The 17,383-nt window shown below is 41.0% G+C and overlaps 1 protein-coding gene across 3 annotated transcripts in view; it reads left to right on the top strand.

Annotated features, from left to right (window-relative positions):
- Positions 1 to 17,383, top strand: part of Klhl32 (kelch like family member 32) — a 219,245-nt gene that overhangs the window by 145,895 nt on the left and 55,967 nt on the right. Inside the window, exons 1-2 of one of the 3 annotated variants that reach the window (XM_038347467.1) lie at positions 428 to 500; positions 6,171 to 6,386. Coding sequence is in view for 2 of the 3 variants with exons in the window: in XM_038347465.1 (XP_038203393.1) it covers positions 6,171 to 6,386 (216 nt within the window). In the remaining variant the exon portion in view is untranslated. Of the gene's footprint in view, positions 1 to 427; positions 501 to 6,170; positions 6,387 to 17,383 lie in introns of those variants that run through there. The other 2 variants (XM_038347465.1, XM_038347466.1) reach the window with 2 other exon arrangements.

The following is a 17,383-nucleotide window of genomic DNA, read 5'->3' as shown; positions in this document are numbered from 1 at the left end:
GAGAGACACTGCATGCATGTGGTGCACACACTTTCATACACATAAAATAAATAAATCTGAAATTGCTTTTAAAAAAGAATATACAGAAGAAGCAAGCTCACAAGAAATAGGTTCAGTTTGGACATGTTGGTACAATAGGCTATGGGATGGTAGCTCAGAGAAGACCCTTACAGCTGGTGAGAAAATGAATTCCAAGCTTAGGAAAATGGATTGGATAGGAATATAGGCTAGAGAACCATTAAGTTATGAATTTAGTGCTCCATTCTGTATTTTTCTTTTTACTATCATCATCTTCTTTCCACCCTAATGTATTGGTACACTTTCTTTCAAGTAATGGATATCTAGAGAGGCCGAATTCTTCCTTTTGCCCTTCTTTTCTCAGTGATGTGCCACCTCCAGACCCACAGTAAAGCTGGGATCTGGTAGACAGGATTATCTGACTGAGAAGCCATCACACACTAGAAGCTCAGCATGCTTGCTTCATACAGCTGAACAGAGAGGTGAGGTTATTACATGCAGCTGCACCGCACAGGGAGGCATGCTTATTCACAGAGATAAACAGGGAGTTAGGGCATGCAGTGGGCTCACAGAGACAGGCTTAGCTAATCTCAGTAGGAGCAGTCTCCATAAAGGGGCAGACTTCAGGCTGTAAACATCCGGGGAGAGAGAACTGTGGCGGACATTTTCTGTACACACTATCAACATCTTCACATAGTCAAGAGGAAGGTTTTTCTATCCCTCTGGAATGGTGTTGCCATTTCCCATGAGTCTGAGGCTAAGATCTTTGCCATGACTGCCTCATGTCAACAACAGAGAATCACCCAGGACTTCACACAGTTAGAATTTCCTCCATCCACCCACTCCCACACACGGGATGAACTTTGTTTTCGGATACAAAGCCACAGGGGTTTTTATACTTTCCTGGTTTTGCTCTGACCGGCCCCAATCTGCTCTACACTCTGCATGAGCCCAGTTGTTGTGGGAAGTGATTTTCAAATAGTGTCTCCATGACAGCCCTGTGAGTTGGTTGGAGTTTTCCATTTGTAAATGGTGAGTAGTGGCAGTCTGGTGACGGTGTACGTTTTTTATCAATAGAATCACATCTGCATGACTTCAGGGACCTGTCCATCCCTACTGTGCTGAGTTGTCTCTGTGTCTGCAGTGTTCTGCCTTAAATACAAGTTTTTCTTTTCTTTCCTTTCCTTTTTCTTTTCTTTTCGGCACAGGAGCAACTATTTTTTAAAATAAAGCCTAGAATATAAATGGTGTGGGGTGTGTGTGTGTGTGTGTGTGTGTGTGTGTGTGTGTGTGTGTATGCACTGAAAGTGATTACCTCTGCATGATAAATTTATGTACGGTTTTCACAGATCCTGTCTGCCCCAATAGGAGGGGTGTGTGCTATGGCATCATGGTCTCAGGGAGGTGGATTCTCTATTCCCCTCACCTTCCCACTGCTCACACTTGAACTACAGAGACACAAGCTATGAATGGAAAGGTGAACAGACGCTTCTGACATAGCTAGAAAGCACTGGAGATTTGGGGACACTGTTTTTAAGGAGCAATGAAAAGATGGAGCTCAGAGCATCTTTATCTCAGAACTGCTGTTTCTCTCATACACAGACAGGTAAAAGTGGCCTTCAGTACGAGTACTGCTGTTCAGTTATTCATAGCACATCATTCTTGGATTTTTATTAATATTGTCCTGAAGAAGATTAAAGAATTACCTTTAAAGGAAACTCAGTGGAACTGAGACAGTGGTTTAGTTGTAATATGTTTACTATGTGTGAATGAGGGCATGGGTTTTTATCCCCAGCACCCAGATGAAAAACGAGCATTACTGTCTATATCTGTCTCCAGTATTGTAGGGAAGACAGCTGGATCCCTAGACCTCAATGGCTGGCCAGTCTTACCACACTGATGAGTTCCAGGTATAGCAAAAACCATATCTCAAAAAATAAGGGGGAGAGAGATCAAATGAGACACATAATATGAGCGTCTGGCCTTCACAAGCATACATATGTATGCACACACGTGTGCATGTGTATACAAACATGAATATGCACATATAATACACACATATCTACATGCAAATTTATTCATAGGGACTGGTGAGATGACCTAGCAGTTAAAGTGCTTTCCAGACAAGTGTGAGTACTGACTGGAGTTTGCATTTCTAGAGCCCAGATAAATGTCAAATGGATGGGGCAGCTTACCTGTAATTGCAGCCTTAGAAAGCAAGGCTGGGGTCCCAGAGCAAGCTGACTTGGGAGAGTAGGCATATTGGGGAGTTAAGGGTGTCACCGGGAGAGAACTGCCCCAATGAGTAAGATGGACATGTGATGAGGATGATTCCCAACATCAACTGTGAGCCTCCATACACGTCCGTGCCTATATATCAAAAGTACATGTGCCTATACACAGACAAAATTTTATATACATACATGCAATCTATACATATGCTGAAGTAGAAGAGAGTAAAAAGAAATAGCAAAAACAACATTGTTTTGTTACTTAGGGAGGGGAAGGGAAGAGAGAGAGAGAGGTGAACATGAATTGGTTAAGTAGGGAGATGGGAAGGATCTAGGAGTAGTAAGGGAAAACTTTATCAAATTATATTGAAAAATTAAATAAAAAGAACAACAGTTATTTAAAATCCCACATTAAAATAAATTTTAAAATTATCTGTACTTTTGAAGTGGACTGCTTTTAAGTTGTGGGCTTATAATGGGAAGAAACCCAGAATGGGTGTATAAAGATAGAAAGACCCATGATGAAGTATATTCAATTGCCATTCTGTATCCAATTCATGTTTTCTTCACTTGCTCCATGCCCACCACTTTTTTTCTCTGTAGGTGTTTCTGCTCCTGCCTACTCTCCTCTTTGTGCCCTGGTACTGACCATTGAATCAGAACCCTGATAACCCTGCAATAGTTGAAAAGCAGGGTTTGGAAGAATGGCAGAGTAATGCTGTGGGACACAGAAATATTCTCCGGGCTCTAGATTAGATGAACTTACTCAGAGATGTCCTCCATCCCATAGGCATGTCCTGAAGTACACACTAGATTCTCCTGTCCTCTCCCAAAAGCCTTGTACTTACCAATCCTAAGAAGGAAACTCTGAAGAACAATTTTAAGTGTATCTGAAAAGCTAGCACTGTAACTGCTATATTCCTTTGATAAAATGTGGACAAAAAGCCAGGCTATTTTGAGTAAAAGGCATGATGTTTGCATTGCAGTGGACTTCAGTGGCCATCTGTTTTGATAAACAGTATTTTGAAGATAAGCATCGAGTCCTTTAAGACTTGGTGGCAAATAGACCTATTAAGAATCCTATTGTTGGTAGGGCAGTGGTGGTACACGCCTTTAATTCCAGCCCTTGGGAGGCAGAGACAGGCAGATCTCTGTGAGTTCGAGGTCAAGCTAGTCTACAAGAGCTAGTTCCAGGATAGGACTGTTACACAGAGAAACCCTGTTTTGAAAAAACAAAAAATAAACAAAAAAGAAGCTTATTGTAGGGGCCTCCCCTTTATTGTCCCACCAGATTTGTGTAGTTTCATCAGAGAAGCTTCTTTTTGCAGTAAATTATGATTACCATGGAGACCCACACTGGTCAGTATGAAGAGAATAAGGTACTGTGAAGTGCTCAGCCCTAAATGGGGCATCTGTATCATGTTCTTCCTTTAGAGCTATGTGGTCATCATGGAAGTGGTGGGGAGATGTTATTAGAATCTGCGCAGTGACACAGTGTTTGCTGGGCATGATGGGACTGTTACATATAAACCCACAACAACTGTGACTGCATGCCTAAGACCTGAACAAGATCAAACCAGCTGAGATCCTAGCATGGATAAGAAAGGGGCTCATGCAGTCCCACTGTTAACTGAGGCACAACTGGAGACTACTGACTGCTAGGGAAGGGAGAATCAGTTTACTTTATGGATGTGGCCCCTAAGAGGCAACTCATGCTCCAGGAGGTTTTCCTACACCCAAGCAGATATAGGCAACACATGAACTTGTGGTATATATTATCCCTTAATATTTGAGAATTTAAATAAGTATCAGATTTAAAAAATACTCATTTAAACTGTCAAATATTTTGAAATTTTATATATATAATAGAATAAAATGTTATTATAATTCTTAATAGTCTTAGGAAACTAGGAAAAGGAAATACATCATGTTTAATTAAATAGGTCTGTAGAATATATGGATGCCTTATAGCACCCTCTAGTCCTTCTGCTGTTACAGAACACTAACCACATGTTAGTGACTATGAAGTCTGAATGAGGGGACTCTGACATACCATTATTCTTATTCTACTTAATTAGGCAAACTTTCTATCAACAGAGGTGTGTACCACACTGGCTCTCACAGAGGTGCAGTGACAGGGATTCCTGGGAGCTGCAGCTTTGTGGCTAAAGTTTCCTGGAGTGATGTAGGTGGGTCTGCTTCCTATGTGTTGATTTCATTGGTTAATTAATAAAGAAACTGCTTGACCTGATAGGTCAGAACATAGGTGGGTGGAGTAGACAAAACAGAATGCTGGGAAGAAGGGAAGTGAGTCAGTCACCATGCTTCTCCTACCCAAGATGGATGGTGGCTAGAATCTTCGCGGTAAGCCACCACTTTATGGTGGTACACAGATTATTAGAAATGGGTTAATCAAGAAGAGAGAATTAGCCAATAAGAGGCTAGACCTAATGGGCCAGGCAGTGTTTAAAAGAATACAGTTTCCGTGTAATTATTCTGGGGCTAAGCTAGCTATGCAGGTGCCGGGCAGGACGAAAAGCAGGCCTGCCCACAGCTCCTTCTACACTGGAGTCCTGGCTATACATTTGAGAGCATGGCTGCAGAAACTTTGGGAATAAGTAGGAGGGAATGATACTGGTGTTCTGAATCGTCAAGGCTAGCAAAACAAGATCCACGTTTAGGTGGATTTGATATATATCCAAGACATGAGTCTTTCGGTGAGATTAACTCCTTTGTTAAGATTGACATACAAATTTTGTCTTTCAACTCCATTAAGTCAGGGTGAGTAGTAGTTTTGTATAGACACACTGAGACTGAAGTTTCACAAACAATATGAAGTCAGCATGTCTTTAGGTTTTTGCTTAGTCCTCAGTCCCCACTTATCTGTTCTTACATTACCTTCAGTAGACAAAGAGCTAAACTACAGACAAGGTGAAATGCATGATTGTCCCTGTATTAGTCAGGGCTCTCTAGAGATATTGTGTGTGTGTGTGTGTGTGTGTGTGTGTGTGTGTGTTTACACAAGGGGATTTATTAGAATGACTCACAGACTGTTGCTCAGCAAGTCCAACAATGACTGTTTAGCGATAGAAAGTCCCAGATTCCAACAGTTGTTCAGTCCATGAGCCTGGGTGTCTCAGCTGATCTTCAGTATACAACAGAATCCTGGAGAAGCAGACTTTAATGCCAATGAAGGGCAAAGGAAGAGTGAGGGCAAGCAGGCAAAAAGCACAATATTCTTTTTTTCTTGTCCTTCGTAATGGCTCCTAGGAGTCAGCAGTCTTTATTGGTAAGGACTTCCACATGTTTTTAAAAAGTTGTAAAATAGCATTTCAGCTGGCAAAATGAGGACATCCTTTCAGGAAATCACACAGTAAAGATGTCTTTAAGGTCTGGAGAGACAGCTTAGCAGTGAAGAGCACTGTCTGCTTTTCCAGAAGACGAGGGTTCAATTCCAAGCACCCACATGACAACTCACAATTGTCTGTAACTTCAGTTCCAAGCAATCCCTCATATAGGCATATATGCAGGCAAAACACCCATCCACATAAAATAAAAATAGGTTATTTTTTAAAAGAATATGGGTTGGGGGAAGGAAAACTTAGCACCCTTGGGGTAGGGGAATTATCTTAATACTAATGGCCCCTGCTGGGCAGTAGTGACACACACCTTTAATCCCAACACTCGGGAGGCAGAGGCAGGTGGATCTCTGTGAGTTTGAGGCCAGCCTGATCTACAAGAGCTAGTTCCAGGGCAACTAGAACTGTTATACAGAAAAACGCTGCCTTGAAAAACATATATGTAATATTAATGGCCCCACCCCACCCAGTATGAAAATGGTAGTGAGTGACATAATTTCTTGCCTGTTCTATGTGAATTTCTAAGAGCTTTTTTTTTTTTTTTATGTTTTTTGGCACCCAGGAACTAAATAGCTTTAATTACTTGGATCTGTACAGACTTGCTGACCTCTTTCACCTCACTTTGCTGGAGAAGGCTGTGATTGATTTCCTAGTGAAGCATCTCTCGGAGCTCCTGAAGAGTCGGCCGGAGGACGTTCTCACGCTGCCCTACTGTCTGCTTCAGGAAGTGCTCAAGAGTGACCGCTTGACCTCCTTGAGTGAAGAGCAGATCTGGCAGGTAAGGGCACACTGCCTGGCCTCTGAAAGGCATGACATCATCAGAAAGGGAAAAAATCAGGTGCAACAACTCCCTTGGTGGGTAAGTCATTGGTGGACATGTGCCAGTCTGCAGCCATTGGTGGGCACCCGCCAGTCTGCAGCCACTGGTGGGCACCCACCAGTCTGCAGCCATTGGTGGGCACCCACCAATCTGCAGCCATTGGTGAACACCCGCCAGTCTTCAGCTCGTCTGGGAATAAGAACAGCACTGTGGTTTTCTCAAACCTGGGTAAATCAGCAAAGGGAAGGGATTTTCTCTTGACACCACAAAAATGTTTCTTAAGCTTAATATGAGAAGAATGGATAGTAAAACAATTATATATATATTTAAGCCATTGAAACAAAAGGAATTCAGGGTTTTGGGAGAAACCACTCATAAATATTTCTTTTAAAAACTATTTAAATGGGAAAATGTAGAAATAGCTTTTAGTAGTTCAAATAAACTTTTTCATTTGAGTTTTTAACTAATTTGTGGATAACTTATTAATAAGTTTTGAAGTTGGCAATTTTTAATGTTTTAAGTCTCAGTGAAGGACTTGTCTAACAAGTCAATGATATGAATGTTAACATAAATTTATAGGTAAACACAAATATTCAAAGATGGTTGTACTCTGGAATCTTTGGGATTTTTTTTTTAAATACTTGGAGCCCATTCCAAAAATTCCTAAGAGCAATAGTGTGCATTTCTAAGGAATTTGGACTGTTTTCAAAAGTTGTTTCTTTTATTTTTAAGATTATAATATAATTTAATTATTTCTCTTTTTCCTTTTTCTTTCTCCAAACACTCCCATATACCCCCTTGCTCTCTTTCTAATCCGTGACCTTTTTTTCCATTAATTTTTGTTACGTGCATATAAGTATATGTATATATGTACACATATACACATATATACACATAAACACACACAGAGACATATAAATATATGCCTCCATACAATCTGCTTGCTCTGTATAATGTTACTTGTATATTTGTTTTCAGGGCTAACCAGTTGGTACTGGATAACCAGTGGGCGTGCTTTTCCCTGGGGAAGACTATTTCTCCTGCTCTCGCATTCCTTGATTGCCTGAGTTCTTTTTGTAGGACTGAGGCCTTATGGGTTTTTTCCCCTGCCTTCACTTGTGTATGTGTATAGTCATCTTTGTTTGAGTTGTCATGTTGGTGAGACTTTATGCATGTAGCTTTGATGTTACTAGGAGACATAATTTCACCACAAGCTTCCTGATCCTAGGACTCTTACAATCATACTGCCTCCCCTTCCAAAATGTACCCTGCGCCTCAGATGTAGGGGTATTTGGTAGATGTATCCATTGATACTGGGCTACCCAACTCTGCATTTTGGTTGGTTGTGGTTTGCTGTAGTGGTCTCCATCTGTTGTAAAGAGAAGTTTCCTTGATGAACTATGAGGAATACACTTATCTGTGGGCATAAGGAGAGATATTTAAAATGTAGTTGGGGGATTATGTTGGTTTAGTAAAGCAGTTAGTGGTAGGTTCACCTTCAAGATCCATGACTCTACAAGAGCCTTGGGTAGTAGCTGGCTTGGTTTCCAATACCAGGCATGATTTTCCTGCTGTTGAGTGGATCTTAAATCCAATTAGAGAGTTCTTGGTTACTACCAAGGTATGTGTCCATAAGTAGCTGGCCAGGACTGTTGGTCCTTTCCCTCCTTTGGAAGTTTGCATAATGCCTTCTGGTGCCTTGAAAGTTAGTCCACAAGGAGGCATTCAGGTCAGCTCCCACTGAGGGGCCTCTGGTCTCTGTGTGTGAGGTGCATGGTGTCTTTAGCAATATGGGCCTTCACCATCCACATCTGGGTGAAAACCAGGAAAATAGAAACAGCCTGTGAGTTTGGGGAGTCTCTAGGACGATTCTGATCAACCTCTCCAAAGAGAGCTTCCGATGCCTGGGGTGAGGGCTTTTGTTAGATGATGTTTGGCTCTTGGAGGAAGCATCGTCTCCCAAGATGAGAAAATTTCTTTTAAACTGTATATGTATATACATAGATGTATGTGTATTATAGTTTTTTAAGACAGATAGCTAATAGAATGATTCCTTATGACTCTTCCTGACATTCGTATGGTTATTTTACCCTCTCCTTCCTTTGCACATATCTCCCTCTTCCCTACCCAATTAGAGTCCCCCTTTTCCCATTTCCCAGATTAGATTACATATACCCTGCTATTCCCCGCTCTGTGGCTCCTATACCAGTTCTCTCTCTTTTCACTTTCAGAAAATAGATGGACGCTTAAACCTCAAATGAAAGACCTCAACGTTCTTCCTACACTAGAGAGGGAAAAAAAATCTCCCTCTTTAGTTCATTATGCATTCCTTACTGCTTTCGCAAACCCTTCCTTTCCCCTGACTCTAGAATCTTTTCACATCCTGTCACTGCTTTGTCTAGGGGACAGGGAGGATGTTTTTTGTTTGAAAGTTGATTATTCAATTTAAATCCTCTCCTGCTCATCCCTAGTGACTGTCCTTGGGTACTGCGCCTGAAGTCTTTGGGATGTGCATCCCATTTTCTCCCCTCTCCCTTCACTGTCTGTCTCATTCTGCAGCACTATCCGCACATCTTGATGTTACTTGGAATGCTGTGCCTGCGGGATGGGGTGGGAAATGGCTATCTTGTACAAATACCAGGAAAAGCCCAGTGTTCTATTGGCAGATGAGGTAGTAAACTCCCATCTTGCCAGCCATATTCAGGTAGTAATGTTATGTTACGTTTGTTTGTTTGTTGTTTTACCACTGGTCAAATGTGTCATTAAACACTGATTCTACTTTCCTGATACCTTGCTTCCTTCTTTGAATTTTAGTCAGCGGCTGTCATTCCTTTTATTGAAAGTAGTAAGAGATAAGGGCCAGGCAGGTCACAGATATTTGAAACTGTATTGACTTATCAGCACAAGAGGCCTGGAGAGCAGCAGGCTCCCTCTCCATCCTTTAACAAGGATCTATCTGTACTTGGCTCCAGTTTACAGGGCAGAGCCCCTTTCGAATCCAAGTCTTTTGATACCAACCACATCTCCTCACTAGTCCACAGTCTTGGTTTAAAAAGCAGTTACAAGTGCTTGCTGCTTCCTGGGCATTTTGGGGAATGTTTATTCAGGTAGTGGTGTCTAGTGCTGGTGAGGATATGGTTCTGGCAGGGATTTCAATAATCCACATCCCTGCCCTATCCTACAAAGCATCAAGATTTACTATGGCCAGCTAAGAGTATGAAGTAACCAAATTCCTTTACTTCATTAAGGGGAGAATATACAGACGAGATTTAAATTCTGTGCTTTTTATCCTAGCAAGATTGAGATTTGAGACCACCCATTCTGTTGGCATCTGTCTGCTATTGTGCCATGGTTGAGGCACTGCCAGAGATTGACACGGTAATGTGCAGATATCTGGATAGCAGGAAAATTCCATTCTGTCTGCTTAGAAGCTACCACAGTTGCCTCTGGAAAGACTACAGTATTATAAAGTAGAATTTTAGAAACTGGTTTCTGCAGGCAATAAGATAGTTTCTTTAGACCTGATCACTGAAAAGGAATTAAAAGACTTCCATAAATATTATCAATTTAGGCATTCAGTAGGCAATAAGAAATTGTTTTTGTTTTATCTTAGCAAATAAGTAATTCCCTCATACTCAATAGAGAAAAATCAAATCAGACCAACTATAGTGCCTCAAGTAGAGTTAAGTTCATCAATTTTTTTTTGCTGAGGTTATACTAGTAATGCAATATACCATGGAAGAATCTAATATTCAGCCCAGGGTACAGATTGGGTCTGCCAGAGGATTAGTGTCAGGGTGCTTTACAGAAGTGAAACTTGACGGACAGGCTGGAGACAGATCTCCAGAATCTCATTAAACCGCTGAATTGTTCATTACAGAACGTTCTCACTGTAATAAAGTGCTCATTGACTTTGACAAATCCCCCATCCCATGTCTTAAAGAACAGCGAAGAAGGGGTGCCGAGGAAGAGAAAGGAAATTGGCACCAAGTAGGGCAGGTAATGGAAACTCAGATGAGGGGTAGTGCCATCTGATTAATATGTGCAGCACCACTTAGGTGCGACGTGGTCCACACACATAAGTTTACCCAGGTGGCTGTCTCACTACGCACTGGTAATGTAATCTGGGACCATCCCTTATCCAGAGGAAGGTCTCATTTTCATTATTTACCAGTTTGGCTCTGAAGACCTGTCATAAGAGCCATTAAATATCCCCACTGCATAAACTAATTTATTTACCCTTTCCTTTTTCTGTGCCTCACCTTGATACGCTATGCTACAACCTGCAGTGACCATTTTGTGGATCTATGGGCTTCCTAAATCTCTGCATCATTATTCTTTGTTGCTATGTTTATTTGTCTTGGGGCTATGGTGAGGAGATAGGGATTATGTATCCTCTGCTGGCCCGGAACTCACTCTATAGATGAGGCTAGCCCTGACCTCACAGATCCTCTTGCCTCTGTTCCAGAGTATGCAGATTAAAGGTATTTACCACCATACTCAGAACATTTCATCTTTTTAAATTAAGTCTCTTCTTTTGCATAGGATGTCTTAGTCTGTCCTACACAGTTTTCCTTTCATTAGCCAGTCGTTACTTGGTCTCTTAGTTAACTTCACTGTGTTGTCAGAGTAAACAGAGGTTTGAAGCACAGTTGTGTATCATATGTTTTATGACCCAAAGGACTTTAAATGTACATTGTTTGAAATTCTCCTCAGTATAACTTAGCAATTTGGTTTTGTGTCCAGAGGAGAATGGTTTCTCAAATTCCAAATGAAAGCCACCAAATTATTAGCTTCAAAGAAAGAGCAAACACAACCAGCAGAAAAATGACCAGGTGAGCACAGAGGACATAGGAGTTCGAGGTCTCCTACCGCATTACCTGGCAAATCTCTTCCAGTTTGACTTTGCTTTCAGGTCCGTGAGAGTTTTTAGCGCTAACTCCAGACTTTGTTTCAGTAGGATGCTATTCAACCTGCCAGACTCGACCTATAGAGTTCTAAGCAGGGGGCCTGCCAAAGGAAGTGCTGGTTAGAAGGTTCGAAATCTTTCACAAATTCTGAGGTTTGGGTGTCCTGTATGGGTGGTGATGATTATGCTAATTAGACTATCATAATAATTAAACAATATTTGTATATGCCAGTTCACCATGTTATCTACTTTTAATATACTCAGTCCATAATTGTCAAAGAAATGGTTTTAAACAAATAAGCATGGAAGCCTGTTTGTTTTCTAATGAGACAGAGCAAAACTGGATGCAGACTTGGGTGGATGGGGAGTTGGTGGGAGGCTTACCATAATCAGGATATATTGTATGAAAAAATCTACTTTCAATAAAAAAAGAAAAAGAAAAACGGCTTAGAATGAAATAATTCTGCCCTTCCTCCAGGAGGGCTACTTATCTCTTTTGTCTAGATAGATTCCCTGCTTGTTCAGCCACAGATCCGATATACCTAGACTGAGAGCAAGGTGAATCTATTCCGTAGGACAGTTGATAGGAAAAGTTCCTTATGGTGCCAGTTCCTAGACAAGCTTAACCAGGAGTGCAGTCTCTCTTCTCAGCATAGACTGAACAGCCAAAACCTCTGAGGTTGCTGAATGGGGAGGACAGGACACAGGTTGGCCAACTCTGTTGATCTCCCTAAGCCTGAGCCTCAACGGGAGGGACTTTTAACTGTTTTAAACGGTGAATACAGCTCTGAGAATTTAGGACTTTGTCTCTAAAATAGTAGAAACAAAAAGGATGTCTTTCAGATGGATCAAGATAGCTTGGGGAAATAAAATGAATATTTTTGACACCTTTTATGTGTTAGACATAGTGTTAGGAATTTGACCCCTAAAAACAGAATTTATGGTAAATTTTGAGTGATTATTTCTCAAAATACTTATTTTGTTGTAATCTTTACAGTTGGAGAATTTTTATTTTTTTTAATAACATACTAAGGCTTCCTATATATTCTCTAATGATAGTCCTTTTATTCCTGTATTGACGTTGGATTGGAAAGCACTTCCCACCTACACCTAAAAGGTCCATGCTACCTCTTTGGGGCTGGCCATATCCTGTTTGCCTTTGTGTGGGATTATATGCTCCCAGAGGCAGAGACTGTGCCTGCCATGTTCACACTGTACATACCATGTTGTTCTCTTGCATCAATGACAATAATGTAGGGCCTCCATATTAAAATTGAATAGCTGATAAGATGTACTTATATACCTGGTTCTACATAAAGCTGTATTTATTTTAGGAAGCATGTTATAGGAAAGGAGCTTGGCCTCTTAGAAATCCATGCTTCCTTGCATTTTATTGGAAACTTGTTGTCTGGTCATGTCAGTTGCACACTGTCTAGGGTGGTCAACAGCCTTACATGCAGTGCTGCTTTTTGGGTTTTGTTTTTTTGACAAGTTTTTCTTCAGCTTTCATCTGCACCATAGAACCAACGCATTGCATTTCAGTTTAATCATTTTCCTTGAAAGTAATCTCGGAAGGTAAGCCTGCTACTACCCTTTCCTAGTTAGAGAGTGGAGGACGTGAATGACTTCCACGGGTTTCATCTTCTATCTCTTAGATGATAAATTGACCCAAATATACTTCTAGTCGGGGATAAGTGAGGACCCCAAACACTGCAGCAGGTGAAACAATACATCACCGTGTTTCTAATTTACACAGTGGATCACGGTTTTGAGAACACTTCTGCATTTACTGCTTTTTGTTGTTGTTGTTGTTGTTCCAATGATGTGAGTGGGAATTTGATAAAAAAAAAAAAACAAACTGCAAATCCATGTCCTCTAATTTTTGAACTCTGTCCAATAGCCCAAAGTTACTAAGGAGTGATAAATGCCAATATTCATCAAGTGACTCCTTTGGCTTTAAACAAAATTAAGAAAACTTGGGTTAGTGCAATGGCAGAGTTCTTGCTGTTGTGCACGAGGCTCTGGGTTGAGTTTCCAGTGCTAGAGAAGTAAAAACATATGAAGAGAAAATTCTTGACCATTCTGGTTCTCTGTGTAGCAGTGTCCACAGCACGAGGAGGAGCATGGCAGCTCTTTCTGCCCTGTGCCTGCCATCTTGCTAATTCTTCTGTGTTCAATGACATGTGTTTCTTTCATTCTTCCATTCATGACAACTAGGTACTGAAGACCTGCTGTGTCAAGCTAGATCCTATTGAGCACTCTTAATTGCCTGCTCTAGCATGGGTGCTAGGTGCTTGGTAACAGAAAGGACCAGTAGGCCTTGCATTCCTAGGTGCTGTTGGGTCTGGTGTGGATGCTCTGTTTGTCACTTGAGGTGTCTTGAAATGATCTGGCTTTGATGGAAAAGGAAGTTCTATTATTTGGACATTCCACACCGCCCAGTGTTCCTTTGCTGTTACCCTAGTGACTTGATTATTTTCTATTCATACATCTTTCAGAACGGATTCAGATTCTGAGGTCTGAGAATTTTACCCCCAAAGTATAATCTTTCATTGCATCCTTGTCTATCCTTGTGCATGAGTTGTAGCATGACCGTATTGCTATATTTTTCCCAGCTAGACATTTGCAGGGTATATTCACGCATTGATTTCCATATGCATTTTTATTCACCAATCCCTAAGCTAATCAAATTTGCACCACTTCTCAATTTTCTTCCTGAAACTGCTTACGGTTTCACCCAGCTACATACAGTCGTCTACATTCTATTAAATGTTAGTAAAGAGAATAAACAGCAGCTCCTTTGCATCCCAAATGGTGCAGCCCTGAGGATGCTGCTTCTTTTATGGGCCCCCAGCTGGACACTGAGTAATGCTGATATTTCCAGGCCTGGTGCTTGAAGATGCTGCTGTGTATTTAGTCTGTCCTCCTGATCTACATGCTGCTAATTCTCCGTGAGCATTCATCTCCAGTAGCTTGACTGGTGGCTTTGCTGTTGTTTGTCTGGGCTTTGTGCCCTTGTGAGGCACATGACACCATCATTTCAGAGGAACGTTCCTGCAGCTAATTCCCAGCACCAGAGCTGTGAGTTGTCAAGTAGCTGTAAGGGGTAGGTGATTATCAGAAATTACAAGAAAGGCAACTTGTATTCATGTGCTGTTGGTCCCATGAGTTAATGGTTTCTTTTTCTTTCTTTCCCCCTTTTTTAAAGAATTGAGCACAACAGAACAAGAAGATGATTTATGAGATATGACATATTTATGTTTCTGCTTCTAATTTTCATTGTGATTCATGTTGTTTCCAGACTGATATTTTTGTTGCTGCTATGAGAAGGAAAAAGACGACTGGAGAATATTACTTATGCATTGGTGGCCTGCAGTAATATTGCTGCTACCTGGGTTATCAGGGATTTAAAAATAAAACCCAACCATAAGCTGCATATGAGGTAGAAACCCCGAGGGCTGGCACGGAAGTCCATCAATAATAACAACAATAATAATTCTTACAAGCCTAGAGAGCTTCATATTTTAATGAATTTTTACACATAATTTCATCTGAATCTCTCCTTAGACTTGTCATGGTAGATGAGGCTAGTTTTATCCACATTTGAACTAGTGAGAAAACCGAAGTTCAAGCATGAGGTTCAGTGATCCACTAACCCACTTTTACAGTCTGTTTCAGTGGGCATCTCACTGCGTTCTCTTGAAACACACCAAGTCCCCCACCACCACCGAAACGGAACCTCAGAGTAGCTCCTACATCTTTCATGTCCTATCTTCTTCTATAGTGACTGAAATCACCTATAGGTATTTCTAGTAACTGGCCATCTTTCCTTTGAACTTCTTGTACAACTTGGCGGTACGCAGCAAAAATGACTTTGTCAAAGTCGTAAAGGAAAGTCTTGCTGAGGTTCCTGCCAGGAAATTGGGTCTCAAGATGGGTCAATTAAGAAGCATGGACAGATAATTCCAGATACTCAAGGAAGTACCTTACATTCTTCAGAATATGAGGTGGCAGGGGCTGGAGAGATGGCTCAGGGGTTAAGAGCATTGGTTGTTCTTCCAAAGGTCCTGAGTTCAATTCCCAGCAACCACATGGTGGCTCACAACCATCTGTAATGGGGTCTGGTGCCCTCTCCTGGCCTGCAGGCAGACATACAGACAGAATATTGTATACATAATAAATAAATAAATATTTTAAAAAAATAAAAAATAAATAAAAATAAAAAAATAGAATATGAGGTGGCAAAACACAGTGCAGGAGGGACTGCTGATGAGGGGGAGTCGTTTGAAGATGCTTTGGGGAAAATTTGGAGTAAGAGCTCTGAGTTCCATTATTTCTGCTGCGGCAGTGAATACTGTGTTGGAGAAGTCTGTAGGCTAGGGTTACTTCCTAAGACTAGAAACTGTGTGGAAGAAATGGAAATGATGAATCATTATGTTTTCATTGTATTCTCAGTATATTGAAACTTTAGAAATTTATGTGACAGAAATTGACAGTTGGATGACAGCTTAGATACAAGCTTAAGAGAAAGAGAAAATATTGATTTATCAGTATTGACATATATTACTCTCTTTCCAATACACATGAACTCATGAGCCCATATTCTACAATATCGGGCCATTGCAATGGCATTGAAGTTCATGGTGGTTTGCTATGCCAGGCCATTGTGGTTTCCTGGCCCTGGCATTCTAAGGGAGTGCATCAAAACATTTCTGTGGAGGGGTCTAGGAGCTTGGAAGTATAGATGTCTGAAAAGGCCATGGCATTTGTTGTTTAATACTAATATCTTTCTGTGCTACTTCCTTCACCCATGCCCCTGTGACTTTTGATAAAATTTAAAATAAAGCCTGAGATTTGGATTCAGATATAGCACAGTGACGGGTACTTACCTAGAATGCACGAGCTCTCTACTCCATCTCTACCACATAGGAAGGGGAACATTTGGACTCAACCAACCTGGAAAAGACCATAGTCAGAGTAAGAACCCATAGAGGGAGTTAATTCTAAGGGTTTTTTTTGTGCCGATAATGCAGGGTTGTGTGTTCTCTGTGGAGATTCTCCATCTAGGTCCAACCACTCCACTTTGTTATGGGAGTGTCACAAGGACTGCAAATGAATCCCAGCATCCTGGGAGGACATGCATCACCAGAAACAAGAGTCCAGTCTAGGTAGACTTAAAAGGACCTTGTGTTTTATAAAGGAAGGTATCGGAATTGGAATTGTTTCATTTGTTTATAAAAGGCTTTGTAAGTGAGTGTTGGTAAGAGACACTGGCAGCATGTTTAAGGACAGTTTAAAAGAGCCCCTCCCCACTGTAGGCTGAATCCACATGTCTCCCTAGTGTGTGTGCTCTTGTTGTGAAATGCCCACATGCCACCACCTTCTCTGGCCACACCAGGAAGTCAGATAATTAAAGGAGAGATGGATGGTATGCTAAAGTTTAAACGTTTTAGGAAGACCCATCTTATTAACGCTCTAAAACAAGTGAGCATAATATCATTAATTTTGATTAATTCATTTGCTCTTAATATAGCTTTTAATTTGTAATTCTATGTGAATTACAATGTAATTTGGCATTAATTATCCTAAATTGACTATAAGCCAGCCAATCACAATGGAAATTACTCACAGCTGAAAGTTAAACTAAACCCTGCAATCTGAAAAGTTGCTGCCTAGGTAAGAGGTCAATGCATGGAAGCTTCCTTCTCACTGGGTGTGGGTCCTTCAACACTAGATATGAGAACTGGAGGGAATTCCTCATCTGCCCACTGTAGATAGTCTGTGGAAAAAAGTCAAGCATATCCAGAAAAGGGGAAACAATAGAGTCAAAAAAGGAATCCATTCACCAGGATTCAGGCAGGGCTCCTGAAGAAAATGTTTTCCTTTTCTCATTCTATGTAAGATTTGGGTGATATAAAGGGGCCGGTGGTGTCTTAGGATTCTGTTCTCCTTGGGTTCTGGGGCTTAGAAATTTCCTTAATCAAATTGGCTTTGCCTCTTATCTGCATGCTTTTTGAACCCACAGGAAGTGCTGGTTTCAACCTGA

This window comes from Arvicola amphibius, chromosome 11 (assembly GCF_903992535.2).
Source record: "Arvicola amphibius chromosome 11, mArvAmp1.2, whole genome shotgun sequence".
NCBI classification, from domain to species: Eukaryota; Metazoa; Chordata; class Mammalia; order Rodentia; family Cricetidae; genus Arvicola; species Arvicola amphibius.
This window is presented reverse-complemented; position numbering and strand designations above follow the sequence as displayed.